This window comes from Delphinus delphis, chromosome 7 (genome assembly GCF_949987515.2).
Source record: "Delphinus delphis chromosome 7, mDelDel1.2, whole genome shotgun sequence".
NCBI classification, from domain to species: Eukaryota; Metazoa; Chordata; class Mammalia; order Artiodactyla; family Delphinidae; genus Delphinus; species Delphinus delphis.
In genome coordinates this window covers 33,769,535-33,784,983 of record NC_082689.1, presented here as the reverse complement: position 1 = coordinate 33,784,983, position 15,449 = coordinate 33,769,535, and the positions used below count along the sequence as shown (strand labels likewise).

The 15,449-nt window shown below is 38.6% G+C and overlaps 1 protein-coding gene across 1 annotated transcript in view; it reads left to right on the top strand.

The window, feature by feature from the left end:
- Positions 1 to 15,449, top strand: part of CDK15 (cyclin dependent kinase 15) — a 112,229-nt gene that overhangs the window by 60,722 nt on the left and 36,058 nt on the right. Inside the window, exon 13 of the mRNA XM_060015594.1 lies at positions 9,251 to 9,344. Coding sequence (XP_059871577.1) covers positions 9,251 to 9,344 — 94 coding nt within the window. The remainder of the gene's footprint in view (positions 1 to 9,250; positions 9,345 to 15,449) is intronic.

The following is a 15,449-nucleotide window of genomic DNA, read 5'->3' as shown; positions in this document are numbered from 1 at the left end:
TTAGAAAATCACTATTTTGCAATATAGTAGTAATTGGTTCAAACAAGAAGCATCATAGCTAAACTAGAGGGGAAGATTTGATGAGGAATAAAATACTTATTTACATAGTTTCAAAGTACCTCTCTACAAACTACTTATTAATTACAAAAGAAAAAAATAGTAACTATATTAGAGAGGCTTGGCAGACATCACCTTAATCAAGTGATTAGAGTTAGTATTGTTGATAATGGCACTGACTGACATCGTGTGCCCCCTAATAGGACACACTGGAGAGACAGTATCATATACGTGGTTCTCCTGCAGAAAAAGAGCATAACCTGAGTCACATCATGAGGCAGCATCAGATCAACTCAGTCTAAGGAACATTCTACAATGTAACTAGACTGTACGCTTTAAAAGCGTTGTAGGGAAGGAAGAAGTTTCCTCTGTCCTCTGAGGTTCAATGGATGGGTCTGTGAAATAAACTGACAAAAGACAGATTAACAGGAGAAAAGCACACACATTTTATTTTATGTTAAAAGTTTTATGTGACACAGGGGAAGTGACTTCATGGAAAGAAGAGACAATCCCCAAAGAAACAGCTAGCCTTGGAGGCTTTTATACCATTCTTACAAAGGACAATACACTTGTAGAGAAGTAACAAGACAAAGGAAAGGGGTTTCTTTTATTATTATTATTTTATTTATTTGGCTGCATCAGGTCTTAGTTGCAGCACACAGGATCTTCATTGCGGCATGAGTGCTCTTCGTTGCGGTGCACGGGCTTCTCTCTAGTTGCAGCTCATGGACTCCAGATAGCATGGGCTCAGTAGTTGCAGTGTGTGGGCTCTCTAGTTGTGGCACGTGGGCTCTAGAGTGTGTGGGCTCAGTTACCCCCTGGCATGTGGGATCTTAATTTCCTGATCAGGGCACGAACCCATGTCCTCTGCATTGGAAGGCAGATTCTTAACCACTGGACCACCAGGGAAGTCCCGGAAAGGGGTTTCTGGACTCTTTAGGGGTGGTAATTGTGGAAGGTGAATATGTATCTGGAGCACCCTGGTGGTAGATAAGGGTTACTTAGCAAGGTTTGCTTACATAGATTCTTCTTGGTGCCATCTCTACATGTGTTGATAAGGTTATTCTCCCCTCCTGGGATGGGAATGGGGGAATCTTCATAAGGGGGTTTTATGCCCTCCTTTCAGGCAGCTAGGGAGAGGCAAAGAGCTCATCCGGTGTTTGCTTTTTCTCAGTTGCCTTCAGCTCATAACAGTTCTTATGGCAGGGTGGCATATTTTGGGGTGACATTTTCCGTTCCCCTACAGAGTCAAGGTTTTAAAAACCAAAGAAAAGCTGAGGAAATGTTCCAGACTAAAAAGAGATATGCCAACAAAGCACAATGCATGGTCCTAGATTGGAGGCTGGGGGAGATGGAGCTAAAGAACACTACTGGGACAATCAGTGGGATTTAAATATGGACTGTAGATTAGATAGTACTATTGGGATTGATGTTCAATTTCCTGATTTTGATAATTGCACTGTTGTTATGTAAGAGAATGCTTTTGTACTTAGAAAATACATGTGGAAGTATTTAAGGGTGAAGAGTCATTGTATCTGCAACTTACTCTCCACTGCTTCAGAAAAAATAAATGATAGATAGATAGATAGATAATATGATAAAACCAAAGAGGCAAAATATTGGCAATTGGTGAATCTATTTGAAGGATATAAAAGAGTTCTTTCAGGCTTCCCTGGTAGCGCAGTGGTTGAGAGTCCGCCTGCCGATGCAGGGGACACGGGTTCGTGCCCTGGTCTGGGAAGATCCCACGTGGCGCGGAGCAGCTGGGCCCGTGAGCCATGGCCGCTGAGCCTGCACATCTGGAGCCTGTGCTCCGCAATGGGAGAGGCCACAACAGTGAGAGGCCCGCATACCGCAAAAAAAAAAAAAAAATAGAGTTCTTTCTACTGTTCTTGCAACTTTAAATTTTTTCAAAATTAAAGGTTAGCAAAAAATTGAGAAAAACCTGGTGTTTCACCAAAGATAGTGAACTAGCACTGGCTTTGTTAGAAGCACTGGCCCAGTACATGATCAGTGTTTTCAATTATTTCCTATGTGTTCGAGAAGGGTGTGTATTCCTGAATTGTTGGGTACAGGTTTTTACATATGTTCAAAACTTCAAGGTTGTTAATTGTGTTATTCACATTGTCTTTATATAATTTTTGTCTGCTTAAGCTATCAGGGAAAAATATATTGAAGTTGTTTGATATATTGTTGATTTGTCAACAATGAACAATTCTATTCATTTTTGCTTTATATACTTTGAAGCTATTTTCATTAAGTGCAAATAAATTTAAAACTGTTCATCATTCCTTCATGCACTTTAAATCTTACTTTTGGAATAATTTTCCTTTCTTTGGATATAAATCTTTTAGAACTTTCTTTAGTGTGGGCCTGTTGGTGGCAAACTCTGCTTCTGTTTCTTAAGGTAAACTCATTGTTGAAAGGTAGTCATGCTAAGGTTTTAATTGTAGATTGACAGTTATTTTCTCTCAGAACTTTGGCGATACCATTTCCCCAGCTTTGTCTTCCATTGCTGCTCTTGTGAAGATTGCTCTTAGCCTAATTGTAGAGAAGTTTACTTTTAGCCTTCTTGTCTTTCCCTTTTTTCAGGTGATCTCCCATTTTCTCTGGATGTTTTAAAGAATTTTTTCTTCGCCTTTGTTACTATGCAGTTTTCACTATAAGGTGTCTAACGTGGATTTTTTTTTTTTTTACTTACCCTGCTTGTTGCATATTGTGCTTCTTCCAATTATGAATTCATGTTTTTCATCAGCCATTTTCTTTTTGAGTGTTGCCTCTATTCCATTCTCTCTTTCTGGAGCTCCAATGAAAGATTATTAGACTATGTCTTTCTATCATCCATGGTTCTTATCCTCTCTTTCATATTTTCAGTCTCCTTGACTTTCTGTGCTGCATTTGGATAATTTCTTCAGCTCATGTACCAATTCTTTAAATCTCTTTTAAACTATGTATCCCTTACTTTTTACTACATATACAAAAAAATATGTTATTCCATTGATGAATAATGATGACACAGAATAAAAATACAGTTGTAAGTTAAAGTTATTGTCATTACTCTTATTGATTTCATTATTGTTGTTTGTCCAGTTAAACTCAAAAAGTAATGTAGAAATAGAATAATAGGCATTTTCCACTGTTTACTATATTTGTTCACTCTCTATGTAACTGTTAGATATTGGGTGTTTACCCTGGGATTCCTCTTCCCCATTTTTTTTTCTTTTCAGAGTGATAAGAGGGAAATGGGCAGGGAAAAGATTACAACAGTAGAAAAGGGAAAAAAAATCCTATTTTGCTAGGCATGCAACCCTGTAGGGTACAAACTGAATGCCTTTGTAGGAGGCAGGTGACAGTGGGTGAGCATTAGAGCCTTTGTCTTAATGAAACTAATTATAACACGTAGTGCAAGAGCCTCTCATTCACAGTAAACCCTGGGGAACAGGAGAGTCCGTGGGAAGCCCAGAGCAAACAGTTAGATTATGGAAAATATACAAGTAAGACATATTGGCTATTCCCAACACTTACAACCAGCATCCTCTAATCTCCCAACATCTTTTCTTCTCTTTCTGCTACTTTTTCAGACCTTAAAAGATTCCATTAGCAACTTCGGTGAAGAGAAAAACTCAGTGTTTTAGGATGATTACACTGTTTTTGGTTTTGTTTTTACTTTTTTGTATTGTGTTAAAATATATATAACATAAAAATTACCATTTCAACTATTTTCAAATGTACATTTCAGTGGCATCAAGTACAGCCATCACCACTATCCATCTCCAGAACTTTTCATCATCCCAGAATGAATCCCTGTACCCATTAAACAATCACTCCCTGTTACTCCCTCCTCTCAGTCCCTAGCAACCACTATTCTACTTCCTGTCTCTATGAATTTGACCATGCTGGAACCTCACATAAGTGGAATCATACAATATTTATCCTTCCATGTCTGGCTTATTTCACTTAGTATAATGTTTTCTAGGTTCATCCATGTTGTAGTAAACTGGGTTTTGGTTTTTTTTAACATCTTTATTGGAGTATAATTGCTTTACAATGGTGTGTTAGTTTCTGCTTTATAACAAAGTGAATCAGTCATACATATACATATCTCTTCCCTCTTGCGTCTCCATCCCTCCCACCCTCCCTATGCCACCCCTCTAGGTGGTCACAAAGCACTGAGCTGATCTCCCTGTGCTATGCGGCTGCTTCCCACTAGCTATCTATTTTACATTTGGTAGTATATATGTCCATGCCACTCTCTCACTTCATCCCAGTTTACCCTTCCCCCTCCCCGTGTCCTCAAGTCCATTCTCTACATCTGTGTCTTTATTCCTGTCCTGACCCTAGGTTCTTCAGAACCATGTAAACTGGGTTTTAAAGAAGGGTTTATTTTGGTAGACAAGTCCTCTATTCAAAACTAACTGCAGGCAGCTGCTGGATTTAGGACTATGGAAAGTTGTCACTGCCTGAGAGATTCTTTATGGTCAGATTTCTTGCTGCAAACTTCCAAATATAAAGAGTGGCCCAGGGAAAGCAAATGGAAATATCGTGTCACTGCCATATATCATGCTGTTCTGAATTAATGTCAATAGTGAAAAATGAAATACTGATTCACTTCTCCCAACAATGTTCTTATGTACTCCTTGCACCTCCCCAAACCTAAAACTCCTGAGATGGTTTATTTCTCCAGAGATTGCCTAAGGAATTTGAGGAATCTTTTTCTTTCTTATGGAAGAATTTGTTCATGCTCAGAATAGAGAAAAGACTAGGAAGAGAGCCAGAAAAAGCAGAAAATATGTAAGCTGTCTCGTCTAACTTGACTGGAGAACCACAGTTGGAGCAATAAAATGACCCATTGCATCTCTCCCTTCTGGAAGGGTTCACTCTTTGATATCACCAGGTCTTTTTTTCTCCTGCATGTGAAGTTCCGCTTCATCTACATGAGCTGCCCCAAGGGTATCTCCACAGAGCAGAAATCCTCTGAGAAGCCTAAAGATATGTAGGGTAAGAAGAGCCACAGGAATGAAGATTTAAGAACAAAACAGAGGAATAAAAGGAAATAGGAACTGGTTCCCTATCTAGACCTGAATGTTCAGATTATTTAAAATGTTTGCTTTAAGGCTAGTCTGGGGTGGGCAAAATAGATGATAGCCACACAACTTGTTTAAGAAGCAAATAAAAAATATGAAAGCCACACTACTTGTTTACAAAGCAGATAAAAAAAAACAGTTTTGAAGAATAAATGAAAAAAATAGGAAGATGAATCATATAGTTTTTGAAGAACAGTGCTTACCTGAAAAATACCTTTCCTTCTCAGACTTAAGGTGTACAGCCTTGGTTTCTTACCAGTGCACTGATATTTATGGTACGGATATTCTAGGTCCTGAAATACAATTGATTTAGGAATTTTGTTTGTCTTGTAAGTGTTCTAAGTGCATTGCACATGTGCACACACACACACACACACACACACACTATATATATATATATATATATATATATATATATATATATATATATAAAACCTTAGACTCCAGATTGTTAGGTGAGAAAGGTTTTAACCTGCCCCTAAGTGAAGCTTAAAAAGAAAGACTCAAGAGAATGCCTATATGGCACCAAACATACAAATGCAAATACAAATGGGAATTTCAACCACATATTAGCATTTTATTTCTTAGTGCAAATATCTTGTGTTAGACTGCAGTACTTGAACAAGGGCCTTAAAGTCCAGCTTTATCCAATATGTTTACACCGTTGTGTACACTGTCCTAGTGGTACAGAAGGTAAAGGGCACTAAGAAACTGTGTAACAAAAGGGGCTTCCTTCTCGGCTCCCCACAGCCACCAGTATGAAAGGACATTAAAAAGGCAACAAGCTTTTTCTAAGCCATGAAAGCCTTTTGAGGGGAGAGAAAAAAGTGGACTACAGGTTTAAACCTAGCAATGACTATGATTTGAACCTTGTTTAAAATGCCCGCAGGCCTTCTGGTGATTTGTGAGCCCCTGGGTTTCTGGAAGGTGTTAGGGTACTGGATGGAGGGTTGGTTTAAGTCTTCAAAAGCTGTTACATTTCCATTTCTATTTTGTGTCAGTTAATAAACAATTACATGTGTTTCATACACACAGATACATAAATATGTGTGTGTGTGTGTGTGTGTGTGTGTGTGTGTTTTGCTTCAAAATGAAATGATTTGAGACCTTTCCAGTATGCATAGACAAGGCATGAGGGGAGGTGGATGGAGACCGTTTGACGGTATTCACCACCTCAGTTTTTCAGCTGGCTTATCTCACTGTTGACCATTGCTAGCAACCAGGATGTTTTTTAACCATTTGACAGTTTCCTATTACTTTTATTATTCTCCATGTATTGTTTAATTTTTACCTTTTATATCTGTTGCTTTAAAGGCAAGAAGCAAAAAGACCATGGATATTTAAAAACAAGCTAGTAAGCAGTCTTAAAATGATAATAATTCTAAAAATTCACCTCAAGATACTGTGCACCAGATTCTTAAGCTATATTTGCCTGATCAAAATTCTTTTCTTTTTTCTTTTTTTGGCCGTGCTGGCTTATGGGATCTTAGTTCCCCCACCAGGGATTGAAGCCGGGCCCCAGCAGTGGAAGCGCTGAGTCCTAACCACTGGACCTCCAGGGAATTCCCAAAATTCTTATGTCACATATCAAGATGTCTCTTGTACATGAAAGATCAGTAAAAAGAAAATATCGTGGCCATTTAATCTAAATTAGTTTTTTAACAACTAGGGATAAAGACAACCTGTTGTTTGAGGGAAAAAAACAAAAAACTACCTGCAAAACTTAGTCTGATACCTCTTATTTATATGTATACAAAATTCTAAGAATTAGCTAATTGATTATTTTACATGCAAACCAAATATTAGGTCATGAAAATAGTTTTTGTGTCTTTTGAGGTGATAAGATACAGTTAAATGTCAGTCTTTCTTTTAATATATATTCTCTCCCCAAACCAGACACAAGATAAAAATTATTCTTAAACTTGTTTATCAAGAAATCTTCTTTCTCCTACACAAAGTAAGTTAAATAGCATGTGTCTACTGTCAGATGGAAAAAGTAAAAATTTGTCATATGTAATAAATACATATGAATAATATTAAAGACCATTTTAAAATGACCTTCATAATAAATCTTTAATAATATCATGATCTATAATAAAATATTTTACTGAGGGCTTCCCTGGTGGCTCAGTGGTTAAGAATCCGCCTCCCAATGCAGGGCACACAGGTTTGAGCCCTGGTCTGGGAAGATCCCACATGCCGCGGAGCAACTAAGCCCGTGCGCCACAACCACTGAGCCTGCGCTCTAGAGCCCGCGAACCGCAACTACTGAGCCCATGTGCCACAACTACTGAAGCCCACGCGCCTAGAGCCCGTGCTCTGCAATAAGAGAAGCCACCGCAATGAGAAGCCCGCGCACCGCAACGAAGAGTAGCCCCTGCTCACCGCAATTAGAGAAAGCCCACGCAGCAATGAAGACCCAACACAGCCAAAAAAAACAAAAAAAATGTTTTACTGAAATTTTCTTCTTTATCATGCCACAGCAAAACGTCTAGACGATTAAGGGAGTTTGCGAGATTATGTGTTATGGTGAAAGGGATTTGGCATCAAAACTCGGGAAGTATTAGACCATGGGGATAATCTCTGTAATCAGTCACCTGAACCATTCTCAAAAGATTTGTAAGAGTTGAGACTTCCCTGGTGGCACAGTGGTTAAGAATCTGCCTGCCAATGCAGGGGACAGGGGTTCAAGACCTGGTCCGGGAAGATCCCACATGCCGCGGAGCAGATAAGCTCGTGCGTCACAACTACTGAGCCAGCGCTGTAGAGCCCACGAGCCACAACTACTGAGTCCACGTGCCACAACTACTGAAGCCCCCATGCCTAGAGCCCGTGCTCTGAAACAAAAGAAGCCACCTCAATGAGAAGCATGTGCACCACAACGAAGAGTAGCCCCCGCTCGCTGCAACTAGATAAAGCCAACGTGCAGCAACAAAGACCAAACGCAGCCAAAAATAAATAAATAAATAAAGGTTTGTGAGAGTAAAAATGTGCATTATTAGCAAAATAAATCTTACTTCTTACTCTTCCTGAGGAATTATCCTCCAGTTTGACTAAGTAGGAAAGAAAATTTATATTTCTCCCTATTTAATCTATTTTAAGTTGCACATTCTCTGTTAAATCAGGATGCATCTTAAAATCAGTAGCATCTTACAGTAGCCGTCAGCCATGCTTCAGTTATGACTGTAGTTACCATTGTACATGTGTGGACATCAAACATGGCAGCATCAAAACTTGCAGAATGGGTGTCAGTAACTTGGAAGACAGGAGACCTCTTTTTTTTTTTCTTGTTAACCCCTAGGAACAATGGTTGTGGAGAAGGCGTGAATCAGACATGTTTAGCAACATTCTTTAAGCTGGAGTCAAAAGTGGGCTAACATGTAACTGCAAGGTCAGCTTAGGAGCCCCAGCACCAATGACTCTTGGTTGTTTTATGGCTTAGTCTAAGAAATGCTGTATCATCAAACTCCTGACGATACCGTCAAAGGACAAAACCATGGATAAACACAGACATCAAAGAGTCTGAGTCAAATGCTGAATGTCAAAAAGTTTGATGAGTATCTAAACCAATTTCTTCCACTTAATATTCCATTTTTTTTGCATGTACAAGTATGATATATGGTGAGATAATCTGTCTAATTAAATTTGTAACAGCCCTTTCAATGAATATGTAGGAAACATTCTGATCATCACAGTTTAACTTGTGAGGTTTTTTGTTTGTTTTTCTTTTGGTTTCTTAAAAGTACGTACAATAATGATGCTTCTTACAATGATAGCATCTTAGTTTCAGTGAAAGAGGGTATTCAGTTTGGAGATTCAGTACTTTCCCCTCCTCTCAGAAAATAGATTGTTAATGAGCTTGAATGAACTCAAATGCTTGCTTTCTATACTGTGTTCCTAAATGCCCGTTGCGTTCCATTTTAACAAAAAGCTGCAGGCTGTTTTTATTTTTGTTTAACATAGAGACTTTTTCTGCCAAGACTTTTCATACTATGTGGTCCCTATCTAATTGTCCTCAGAGTATTTCTTGGGAGGTGAAATGCTAGTAGTTCGGTTTTGCATGTATAGGTTCCTTGAAAGCATTGGGTTGACTCTTATTTCTTTGTTAGGGGTGCAGGCTGCATCTTTATTGAAATGTTCCAGGGTCAACCCTTGTTTCCTGGGGTTTCCAACATCCTTGAACAGCTGGAGAAGATCTGGGAGGTAAGAGAAGAATTCCTCTTAGAAAGAAAAAATATATGCATTACAAACTTTGAACCAAATTTTCCTTAGAGACAAACGAAGCAGTCCATCTGCTTTGAGAGAGTAAGCCATATTTTAAGGGTTGTGGAAACTGTGGTATTTGCCAGGGGCATAAGCACCTTGGGAATGAGTGGTCAGGACCCCCCCCGCCCCCCCCCCCCCCCCGTTGTCCCGTGGCAGCCCATGAATCCACTTGCTTCCGGTGATTATTGTCTCAACCTCCCAGGGCAATTTCTGCCATTACTAATTAAACACATCCCTGCCCTGCCACCCCCAGCTCTAAGTCTACAATATATTTGGCCCTGGATCTTTGTCAACTGAAGACAAGGCACTGAATTTTCATAGAACCCTGATAAAACAAAGGCTTCCTGTGTTAGTGTGAGAGAAGTATGCTGTGTATCATGCTCCTCCAAAGCCAGATTCCTAAGGTAACAGGGTGCTTTTGTGTGTGTGGTTCCATTTCTTTATTCATTATTTATCCCTCCCTCATTTGCACCATTATGTACTTCATTTTTATGTCCCTGGTAGCTTATATGCCATGTACTACAGTCATTTATATATTGCTGTCTTTTTTTTGATGATTTTTAAATTGTGGTTAAATATATATAGCATAAAATTTACCATTCTAACCATTTTTAAGGATACAATTCATAGCATTAAATGCATTCACATTGCCATGGAACCATCACCACCGTCCATTTCCCAAACTTTTTCATCATGCCAAACAGAAGCTCTGTATCCACTCAGCCAGCTCCCCATTTTCCCTGCCCCCAGCCCCTGGTAACCTCTCATCAACCTTCTGTCTCCATGAATTTGCCCATTCTAGGTTTTCATATAAGTATAATCTTAACAGGATTTGTCCTTTGTGCTTGGCTTATTTCACTTAGTGTAATGTTTTCAAGATCCATCCATATTGTAGCATGTGTCAAGTGCTTTAAACTGGGGTGGGGGGAGGGTATCGCTTGTATCCTGGATTCTGCTCCCTTTCAAGTTTGCTTGCTTCAAGCAAGCATCTAGAGCATACTTGCTAACAGCTTCCCAATCAGGTATCTTGGGAAATATTGCAGAGTAGGATTTTTGTGTGCAGGTGAGGAAATTTGTCTTTTCTCAAACTTCTTTAAAAAAAAAAGCTGAGTTTATCTTTAATACACACATGCAGGTGAGGAAAATCCTCAGGGAACATTTAGGAAAAGGGAAGAGCTAGTTGCTAGTGTCTGGAGGGTCAATGGCTCACCGTTATGAAGATGTTCTGTGCAAACCAGTCTAGTGCTACAGGTTCATGACCCAGAAAACATTGTGCTTTGTGAATGTCAAAATAAAGTAAAATGTCCTTTGTGAAATTAAGACATTTTATAGAGATTAATCACTGCCATTAAGCTTTCTTTTGGAAACATTGGGGATATTATGGAGGAACATAGGAAAAATTGGGATGCATTCACAAACTAAAAAAAAACACTTTTCAAGCCAAAAGTTTTTTTTTCTCAAAACTACCCTGCAAGACCAAGAACTGCTACCTTCAAAAACTATCATTGGATGATATCATTGTCTAAACTGGAGGCAGCCTAATGTAATTAATGGCTTTAGAGTCGAAGACCAGCATTTGAATTCTAGCCACTTTTTAGCGAGACGAACGTGTACAAATTATGTAGTCCCTCTGAACTCCAGTTTCCTCACTTGTTAAATGGGGCTAGCGGTAATGACTTTCTAACCTTTCTGTGAGAATTTCATAAGATCAAATGCATAACAAGCCCCATGTGCCATAAGTGATCGATAAATGTTTGCTTTCTCTCTCATAGAAATTATTTTCATAGCGATGTTTCAATGACCAAACCGTTAACAGGCATTTCCTAATACTTCACCTAATTGTTCTGTTCTCCCGCTTAATATTACTTCTTGTCCACATTAGAGGAAGCTCAGCTAGCACTGCCTAGACCAGACCCTGCAGTGATCTTTTACACATTTGAAAAGTTTTTCCTAGCCATTAAATGAGGAAACAATATTTATTGGACACTCATTGTCTTATAAGATGTTACAAGGCCTGGAAAAATGGGAAGAATAGGAAAAATGCATGATCTATGCTTTCACCGGTTGTTCAGTCTAGGTGGGGTGATGGGTGGAATATAAGTAAATATATGTAAAACAAACATAAATCATGTATAGATGCAAAAAGATGTATGTATATATAGATAGTTAATAAAAATTATAATACTAGCTAAATTATAATAATATATAACATAAATCTATAAATATAAATTATAATAATAGCTAAGGTATGCTATTAGGATATTTGAAGAGTTATATACAAACTAATTTTTTTACATTACTTCCTATTTTTAAATGATAGTTTTCTTAAAAGCAATCATTTTACAGTTCTTTGCATTTAGCATAGCACTTAGAAATCATGGGACAGAAAGAATGAGTTAGACGTTTCCCAGGACCTGATGGCTCTCTAGTTATTGGTTCAAGTTTCCGGGACTGGTCTTGGTGGCTGACGCTGGCCATCTGAAGATGTTTTAGGTAATTCAGTAAGTGAAAATTTTGGACTTGTATCTGGACATAAAGGACCAAAACATGAGTGATGCAGCCAAAACAAATGTGTCTTAACAAATGGGTCCAACAGGTCCTGCCCAGGAAGCCATGTTCACGTCTACCATTATTCTTATCACACTGCAATAAATCAGAAGGACTTTATTTTGACATTTATGACAACTCATTACAAATATAAAACAAGTAAACACATTAGAAATAACACTGGCTTGGTGTTAGTAGACATGAGTTCTGAACCCAGCCCTAACTTCAGGTTAGGTGGTAACGCAAGTCTCATAATTTATCTCCCTAGGTCTCTAGCATCTTAAAGTATATTTGATTTTCTGACTCCATGAACTTGTGACCTCTTTGAACAAAGTGTTAAGAGAATAGTGTAGCTGCTATCTTTTTTTTTTTTTTTTTGTGGTACGCGGGCCTCTCACTGCTGTGGCCTCTCCCGTTGCGGAGCACAGGCTCCGGACGCGCAGGCTCAGCGGCCATGGCTCACAGGCCCAGCCACTCCGCGGCATGTGGGATCTTCCCGGACCGGGGCACAAACCCGTGTCCCCTGCATCGGCAGGCAGACTCTCAACCACTGCGCCACCAGGGAAGCCCAAGGCCACAGTTTTGTTACCACACATCTGTAGTTCCGTGCTCTGAGGACAAAGAGAGAACCACATTCAGCAGTGTGTTATCTCTTACACTACTACATCCCAAGCAACTTGGAAATTCAAACATTACAAATGGCTCCTGAGTTGTGCTTTACTAAAGGTGGTCTATTTCGGGTTCTATGATACTTGATGTAAGAATTGCTTCTTTGAAAGCAATGGTCTAGTCTACATCTTACAACCTCTAATCACAACTTTTCTTTACATTTATTCTGAGATCTCACACTTAGGAATAAAGACATAATAATAAGTCCCGAATTTTTATTTTACCATCTTTCTGAAATGCCTCCGTGTGTGTGTGTGTGTGTGTGTGTGTGTGTGTGTTTACATCTGAATGGCTGTCATCGATTTTTAATCAATTTTTTAGAAATCTAATTCTTTCAATAAGTATTTTTAGCAAATAATACCAGATGTGGTTCTAAAATCAGAATAAAATAAACGATGCAGACTTTAAAGCCATTAATCAAAATGCCTTCAGTTTCCATTCCAACAAAGGCAGAAAACAGCCCTTGCAGCCCACCGTGGTTTCAAACACAGCACTCACTAGCTGCCTTTTAAGAGCTTTCAGGGAGGGAGTAAATCAACAGTTTTTGGTTTTCAGTTTCCCGGTCAGTGAAGCGGAGATTGAGTAATTTTCTCAAGTGAAAATGAATTCAATAACTTTCAAATAAAAACTGAGCATCAAATTTCCAAATAAAGGATATTGAATTTTTGTTTAAACTTTTAAAATCTCAGGCTTAAAGCTTTTAGCACAATATTCCAAAATTGTTGGTACCCATTTTGTTGGCTTTAATTACACAATAATACAAAGTAACCAACAATTCTGGTAACTTTCACCTTAGTGAAAATATGGATATGGTCGTTATTTATTTCCTTTATCGCTTTCTCTTCATTATCTTTACTTTCTTTCATTGTGCTTTGCCAGGCAACAGAAGACGTAGGGGTACATGTGAATCATCCCACCCACTTGTTTACATGCACATCTGTGCAAATACATAAGACGGTAGGTTAACAAAGAAGAATTAGCTTCCCATCCTCTGGCCCTCTCCCACAAAAGAAGAATTAGTCCAGTTGGTTTTTCAAAATGGATTCCAGGATTCTTAGTGTTCCCTCCGGCTCAGGGTGGCTGCTAGGAAAAGCCTGTAATCCTCTCAGTAGCTTTTCAGTTTGTTTAGGGAATGGATCAAAGAAAGAAGCTTCTACCGGGTGGCTTAATTTTTTTATTATGGGAGGGAAAATGGCGCTTCAGTGTCTTTTGTTTGAGGACAAGCTTAACAGACACCAAAGAGTGTACTTCTCGGCTAGAGTCCTGGTCAGCAAGCTGGTAAATATTAAGAGGCTTCTGGATTCCTCATTGATTATTATCAGTCATTGTTGGGCAGTTGACTTCCTGCCATAATAATTGGGCCAGCATCTGTGTCCAGCATTTTACAAATGGATTCGCTAGGCTTTTTCTATGAGAGGTGCTTCTATAAAGACTTGTACTGAGATATGCTTCTAAAAAGAGTTATATTGTAGCTCTGTACGAAAACTACTAGTGTTTTATTAATATTTCACAAAAACAATATTATTCTGGCTCCTAGATATAACTGACATTGGGCTTTTATGATTATCTTAAAAGAATGGTAAGATTTTGCCTATAACGGAACTCGCAGTAACAGCACCATCTAAAATCTGAAGTGTTTGTCTTTATACTCCAAAAGACTTTTCATAGTAATTAAAAACTAAAGCTTCAATTTGGTAATCCAAAGCACCCGTGAGCTCTTTTTCAAGTGATGTTGTTAATATTACTATCCACCAGTTAAAAACCAAATACCATATTCCAAGCTGCTGGGCCACAGAGAAAACAAGCAGATGAGATGAATTTGGTAGAAAAGACTAGAGTTAGGTTTGGGATCATTTTTAGCCAACATTCCACTGCTTAAAGGTCAGTAATCTGAATCCTTTTTAATTTGAGCACATCGGGGAACAGCTGAATGCCCATGCTGAGGCATAATTTAAACTGTCAAGTGTCTCCTGTTGAGACATATATATATAAATACAGTCATCTGATGTAAGGCAAAGGGACACTTTATCACTCCTGTCTTTTTCTATTCCTAACTCCCAATGCAGCATCCTAATGTATGGTGATCATGCAGTACAGCAGACATAGCTCGTTTTATCGTGCTTCACTTTATAGCACTTTGCAGACATTGCTTTTTTTTTTTTTTTTTAAACAAACTGAAGGTTTGTGGCAACCCTGCGCTGTCAGATGATGGTTAGCAATTTTTAGTGAGGAAACATTTTTAAATTAAGATATGTACATTGGTTTTTTAAATTAAGGTATGTGCATTGCTCTGTTATGCACTTAATAGACCATAGTGTAGCGTAAACATAACTTTTATATGCATCAGGAAACCAAAAAATTGTGTGACTCACTTTACTACAATATTAACTTTATTTGTAGTACCAAACCCATAATATCCCAATGTAGGTCTGTAGATATTTTGGGATGAGAATATGACTTTAAGCAAGGTTATATGATCTGTATTAGTCAGAGATCTCCAGAGAAACAAAACCAATAGGAGATATGTATGTATTTGTGTGTATGTGTATGTGTGTGTGTGTACGTATGTGTGTGTATCTCTTGTGATTCATTATGGGAATTGGCTCATGTGATTTCATGGAGGCTGAGATATGTCCTCTGCAAGCTGGAGAACCAGGAAAGCTGGTGGTATAATTCAGTCTAAGGGGACCACTGGTTTAAGTCCCAGAATCTGAAGGCCAGAGAACTAGGAGCTCCAATGTCCAAAGGCAAGAGAAGACGATGTCCCAGCTCAAGAAGAAAGAGAGAAAATTTGCCCTTCCTCCACCTTTTTGTTCTATTCAGGTC